The sequence below is a fragment of the Citrus sinensis genome, chromosome 4, assembly GCF_022201045.2.
Source record: "Citrus sinensis cultivar Valencia sweet orange chromosome 4, DVS_A1.0, whole genome shotgun sequence".
Lineage (NCBI taxonomy): Eukaryota > Viridiplantae > Streptophyta > Magnoliopsida > Sapindales > Rutaceae > Citrus > Citrus sinensis.
In genome coordinates this window covers 17,749,557-17,756,348 of record NC_068559.1, presented here as the reverse complement: position 1 = coordinate 17,756,348, position 6,792 = coordinate 17,749,557, and the positions used below count along the sequence as shown (strand labels likewise).

General features: G+C 35.0%; 1 protein-coding gene and 1 non-coding gene across 2 annotated transcripts; one reads left to right on the top strand and one right to left on the bottom strand.

Moving 5' to 3' along the window:
- On the top strand, window positions 1-1,946 carry LOC102623089 (plant-specific TFIIB-related protein PTF2). The gene has a single exon (XM_006485016.3). It carries the CDS (start codon window positions 178-180, stop codon window positions 1,768-1,770), a length of 1,593 nt encoding a protein of 530 aa, XP_006485079.1. The 5' UTR covers window positions 1-177; the 3' UTR covers window positions 1,771-1,946.
- A 4,069-nt stretch (window positions 1,947-6,015) lies between these two features.
- LOC127901966 (small nucleolar RNA R71) lies at window positions 6,016-6,124 on the bottom strand. Its single transcript, XR_008054371.1, has one exon. It is a non-coding gene; the product is annotated as a small nucleolar RNA R71 (small nucleolar RNA).
- Window positions 6,125-6,792: the final 668 nt, after the last annotated feature.

Genomic DNA, 6,792 nt, shown 5'->3' with positions numbered 1-6,792 from the left:
GCACCGCTCTCAAAAGTTTTGAAGGAGCCGAGCGGTGGGGGTGAAAACTGAAAGCCCACACTTAAAACGACGTCGTTCTAGCTTACTGGCTATGACCTCTGTTTTGCTTCAATAATACGAACTCGGGCGCCGAACGGCTTTTTAGCAATTCAGAGAATCAGCTGACTGAAACAAAACATGCCATGCACAAGTTGCGGGTCAAAGACCCTCACCCGCGAAGACATCTCCGGCAGCCTAATATGCGTGTCATGCGGCGTCGTTCAAGCATTCGACAACTACGACGCCCAATTATACGGCCGCGACGGGCCGACTGGAATCTACGTCCACGTCGGCACTGCAGGTACGGGTTCTGCCTTGAACTATAAAGAAAAAAAAATCTACGAATCTAATAAATTAATCGATGAGTTAACCTTTAAGCTAGATTTGACCGGTCAAAGATCTATTCAAATAAAAAACATGATCGATAAAATCACCGACGGCGAGTTCGGGTTAGGAGATTGGTTCCCTATTTTAATCGGCGCGTGTAGTTATGTTGTAATGAGACTGGATGATAAATCGCTACCAATTTCCGAAGTAGCATCGGTTCTCAACTGTGATGTGTACGAATTAGGTAGAATGATTACACGTGTTGTTGAGTTTTTGAATTTAAAATTACCTGAAGTTGACATTGTGAGTATGTTCGAGAGAGTCATTAGGAACTCCAGGTTGCAAGGGTTTACCAATTTGGATGAGAGTATGTTGGACAGGATGAGAAAGCAAGGAGTGCTTTTGTTGAATTGTGCGGTGAAATGGTTTTTGACTACTGGAAGGAGGCCAATGCCAGTGGTGGTGGCAGTGTTGGTGTTTGTGGTGGAGTTGAATGGGGTCAGTGTGAAGATTGAGAATGTTGCGAAGGAGGTACATTGCACAGTGGTTACATGTAGGAAGCGATATAAGGAGTTGTTGGAAGCGCTTGTGAAAGTGGCACAGGCATTGCCTTGGGGGAAGGATGTGACTGTCAAGAATGTTCTGAAGAATTCTCCGTTTGTGATGAATTATATGGAGATGAAGTCGATGGAGAAGAGGAAAGAAGAGAGGGATGGGTTGAACTGTGGCGGCATTGATTTGGGTGATGTGGTTAGTGAGTGTTTAAAGAAAGACGTTGAGTACAGAATTGAAGGGGGTGGGGTGGAAAGTGATCCTCGGTATTTGGAGGTGGAAGAAAGAAGCGGGCTCGCATTAACAGGGGTTGATTGTGTTCATAAGACTCAACTTTCTCATGAATGCTTGGCGATGATTTATACTAGGTTTGCAAATGAGATTGATGATGGTAAGCTGTTGGAAGAGAGTGAGGTGATACATGGAGTGAAGGGAAGGGGAGGGTATGAGCTTCATGCATATAGGGATTGGTGGTGTGGAAAATCAGAATTGAGCAAGAAGGTTTTGCTGAAGAAAATACTGGAGAAAGACGTTGGGTTGGATGTTATGCCTCCATCTTTTGTTAATGGTTGCATGGTGAATGAGAGGAGGAGAGCAAAGATAAATGCTGCTAAGATACGGATTGATAAGATTATGAATCCCTCGAGGGCTAGTACTGGTGATGTTGACAATGTTTACTTTTTGGAAAGTGTACATACCAGGAAGAGAAAACGAAAGCCAGTTGCTGAAATTGATTGGGAAGATTTAATCATTGAGACCCTTCTCCTCCATCAGGTGAAGGAAGAGGAAATTGAGGCAGGGCACTATAATACATTGTTGGACTTGCATGTGTTCAACTCAGGGATTATGTAAAAGGTGCCAGCATCAGAGTCAGAGTATAGACATACTTATTGACTGAATGATTTAACATTTTGGAGCAGATAATTTATGTAAACACTTCCAGCAGCTAGAATGCCATTTTTACTCTTATACCTTAACCCCTGTAAAATTAATTGATTTATTATTAGAAAATCTAAGAAATTACATGATCTTATAGTATTACTTTTCAGTTATAGATTTTGCTTCTTGCTTTTTCCCATTATCTTTTTGATACTGTTATGTGGCTTCTCTGTATATGTTCCACTTTCCTCAATACAATAATTCTAAGGTCATTAATCTTTGATTCAAGATTATGCTTTTCCTTACAAGAGCTCCACAAGAATACATTTCTTTGTTTTGGGAATATTGGCATGGTGACTGGGGTAATGACTTCAGAGTAAAGTTTAAGGGATCTTTTAATGATTCCTGAATGCTTCTGTAATATGAATGGTTCCAGCGCGGAAAGCATTACAGATAGATATAGTCATGCTTATTGACTGCCTGATTGAAGAAACCTTCTGGGCATATATCCAATGTATACTCATACAGCAGCAGAAAGTCAATTCTATATTTATTCCTGAATCCCAGTAAAAATACAGTTATTACGATATTTGAGCATTTACAAGTTCATAAGGTATTTTGTTTCAGTTATGTAATCCCATGCTTCTGCAGCATTTTTTTAAAAAATTGTTTAATTCTTGTATTAGCTATTATTTCTTTTTTTTAAAAATTAATGGTACAAAATTTTCCTCTTCTCCAAAAAAGACAATCTATTATCGTTGATCTTTGATGCATAGTGATGCTTGCCCAACAAGGAATCAACTACAGCCCTTTTCCAGTTTCCTGTTTTAGAAATTTGGTCGCTATGGCTTTGCTATGACTTCAGACTAGGGTGATGATTCACATGAAAGCTTCAGGCATGTTTTATGTGCTTGGGCTTGTTATCATAGTTAAATATGATTGGGGTAATGAAGATGTTAGGGTTATGCTCTTTTCGGCTTAGTAGTTTCTTTAACTTCATAAAAGTTGACAAATGTCCTTTTATTATGTAATTTGATTTTGGTGATGAATATGGAGGTAGTGTGTGGCTTCTTGTGTTTAAAGTGGAGTGGTGATTGAGATTACAAGGTACTGGTTACTTTTGTGGGCTTATAGTTTTTGTGGCTGTATGTTGCACTCTTTATGGTAATGGAAACATCTCTTCCCTGCTCTTTGTTCATACCATCGTGTTTCATCTGGTTTCGTTTCCAAACTTTTCTCAAAGTATCTTAGTGTTAGTGGTTGCTTTATGAGAGACATTTGCAGAAATGGAGATAGCTATCCTGTACGGTTTCGGTAATAGCGTTAGTGGATAGTGAGATTATGGTTAGCGGTTTCTCTCTCATAGATATATGGCAATAAGTGATAGGGAAGCACTCAATTTAAGATTTTGTTTTGAGTTTCTTCAAAATTGGATAGTGAGATTATGGTCATTACACTACTTGCTGCTGGGTCTTGATTAGTATTAAAAATTGTTTAATTATCAAGCGATAATATGTTATTTTATGCTTATGTTATAATTTATATTTGTGTTTATGTAATATATTATGAATTATTAATTATGTTTTAAATATATTTAATTTTGTGTATTTTTATGTGTTTATTAGGAAAATTATTAATTTCACGTACTTCGAGGCTCCAAACAGATAAACGGAGGTCAAATTTGGATTCCGGAGGTCCGAAAACCTTAAGATCAATCAAGATCGGCTTAAAATTGGGCTTGTGTAAAAAAAGTTGACTTTTCCTGTTGACCGAGCACTGATTGGATGATGAAATGAGCTTACAATAGATATGAGTGCATGGGATAATTGGCAATCTTGACTAAATCTCAACCGTTCATGATTCAATGGCCATGATTGTGCCACGTGGCAATGGTTGGTGAAGCAAGTTGGAGGATCCGAATCTTTGTATTCGGGTCGACCCGATCCACCCATTAACCCGCCAAATCTCAACCGTTCTTTGGGTAAATCGGACGAGTCAAATGATGCCATGTGTGATGTTGACTTTTGAAGTTTGACCAGCCATTGGATCTTGATCTAAGGGTTGTGAGGAGCACATGCATGAAGCCTATGATGGACCGCAAAGCACTGGATTATGAATTTATTTTTCTATAAATAGAGCCTCATTTTTATGTTTTAATCATCTCTCTACAACTCTCTTCTTCTCAAATTCTCTCCATCTCCTTGTAATCTTGATTTCCAGGTGTGTTTTTAATATTTTGTATAATTATTTTCATTAATAAAATTAGTTTTATTTCCAATTTTAGTTGTTTTTATTTCTTTTAATTATAAGTAATTCAATTTTACTACTTCTTTTTATTTTAATTATGCTTAACTAAATAATATTAGTTAGGGGAAGGTGAAACTCTTTAGAAATAAATATGATTTAATCAAATTCTATGTTTAATTTTATAAATTAAATTATTTTCTATTTAATTTTATACATGTTTTATATTTTGAAAATTTGATTTATTGTAGACAAACAAATGAATTTGGCACAATAAATTCTTAAGATCTTAATATAAGGCATGGTGAAATGGTATTTTGACTTATTGTAGACAAATTAAATTTTGGCACAATAAATACTTAATCCATCATAAAATTAAAGGGAAAATAATAATAATTTGTATAATTAATCTTTTGAGTAATAAATCTAAAACAAATTGGCAAAAAGAATTTATTAAGTTTTATTTATTTCTAAGAGTGGATCCATAACCCTAACTAGTTCAATTCCATAGTTTCATTTAAATTAAGTTGTTTATATTCAAGTTTTAATTTCAATTTTTAGATAAAATAAAATAAACTAATTAAATCTTTTCTCTGTGGATCGACCTCGGACTCACCGAGTTATAATACAACAAGACACTCTTATACTTGGGAGTTAAAATTTACTTTTAAGTTGTGTCAAGTTTTTGGCGCCGTTGCCGGGGAAAAGTTTTTTATTTGGTTTGTTTTTCCGTTTTTATTTTTCTCTTATATGTAAAATTTCGTTTGCCCCCTTTTCCTTTTCTTAAATTCTCTTTTGTCCCCATATCTTTCATAATTCTCGTTTCACCCCAACAGTTTCCGTTTCTAGCCCAATCTTCTGGTAATTACGTTCGGACCCCGATATCTTTCAATTGTTTCACTTTCATCCCAAATTGCTAATTCTAAACTTCTAAAAATTATAGTTTGACCATAAAATTAAAAATAATTTGCAATAGAATCCCTAGACGAAATTCCTCAACATAATCAAGACTTGGACATATTTGGACATACTTTGGACATATTTGGACATACTTTGGACATATTTGGACTTATTTTGGACCAAACTAACTTTAACTACTAACTCTAATTACTAACTCTTAACTTACTAACTGCTAACTCCTAACTTTTATTTAATTTCAGTTATTTAATTTTCTGCATTTATTTTATTTCGTATTTATTTTTTTATTTTTTTATTTTTTTGCTTTATTGGTGGGTTTAACCACCAAACTAACTACTAACCCTTAACTTTTATTTTCAGTTATTTAATTTTCAGTATTTATTTAATTTTGCATTTTTTATTTTTTTAATTGGTGGGTTCAACCACCATTTTTGTTATTTAATTTTCTTTTGTATACTTATATTATTTGCTTATTTATTTATTTTATTTTATTTTGTTATCAATTTGTGTAAATATTATCTTTATAACATAACCCTTGCATGAGACATTGGTCTCGATCTTCAAGTGGCAGGTTAATTCGTAGATCTCAATCTCCACCACCAATCATGGATGAGAATCAAGGCGAAAACGTTTTGGGCGAACCTAATCCTCAAATTGATCAGGGAGACAACCAATCTCAACATGGGCATGATCAGAATCAACCAAGGACTCTGAGAGACTACATGAATCCAACCAGAACCGGAGCACCGTCGTGTATAGTATTTCCTCCAGAAGCATCTCGATTCAATTTTAAACCAGGTATTATCCAACTTTTACCAACATTTCATGGTTTAGAATCTGAGAATCCGTACTTGCATCTAAGAGATTTTGAGGAAGTTTGTAATACATACACGGACCAAAATTGTAGCATGAACATAATTAGATTAAAGCTTTTTCCTTTTTCATTAAAAGATAAAGCTAAAACTTGGCTACAAAACCTTAGATCTGGATCAGTAAGAACTTGGAATAACATGCAAGAACAGTTTTTGAAAAAATTCTTTCCACCTCATAGAACAAATTCTTTTAAAAGGCAAATCACTTCTTTCACTCAAAAAAATGGAGAAACATTATACCAATGTTGGGATAGGTTTAAAGAGTTGCTTAACATATGCCCACATCATGGTTTTGAAACTTGGCGATTGGTCACTTATTTCTACGAAGGCTTAATACCCCAAAGTAGACAGGTTGTTGAAATGATGTGTAATGGTGAATTTAGGGATAAAAATCCTGAAGATGCACTAGATTACCTTGACCAATTAGCTGAAAATGCACAACATTGGGATACTGTTGGAACTTTTGAATTGACAAATAAGCAACAATCATCTCCATCTAGTGGAGGAATCCATAACCTTAGGGAAGATCATGATTTACAAGCAAAATTTGCATCCCTAGTTAGGAAAGTTGAAGCTTTGGAGCATAAAAAGAGTGATCAAGTAAAATCTGTTCAAGAAATTGCATGTAACATATGTAATTCGAATGATCATTTCACTCAAGAGTGTCCCACTTTGCCTGCACTTAAAGAATGTCTAAATGATCAAGCTAATGTTATTAACACTTTCAATAAACCAAACCCATATTCACAGACTTATAATCCTGGTTGGAAAAATCATCCGAATTTCAGTTGGAGGAATAATAATAATGCACAATCTTCACAAGCACCACCTCCACAAAATTTTCAAAATCCTCAGCCTTATGCACCATATGTTCCACCACCTTGGAAAAATCTGGAGGACACAATGCATTCATTCATCAGAAAGCAAGATGTTATTAACAATCAAAATGCACAAACTTTTT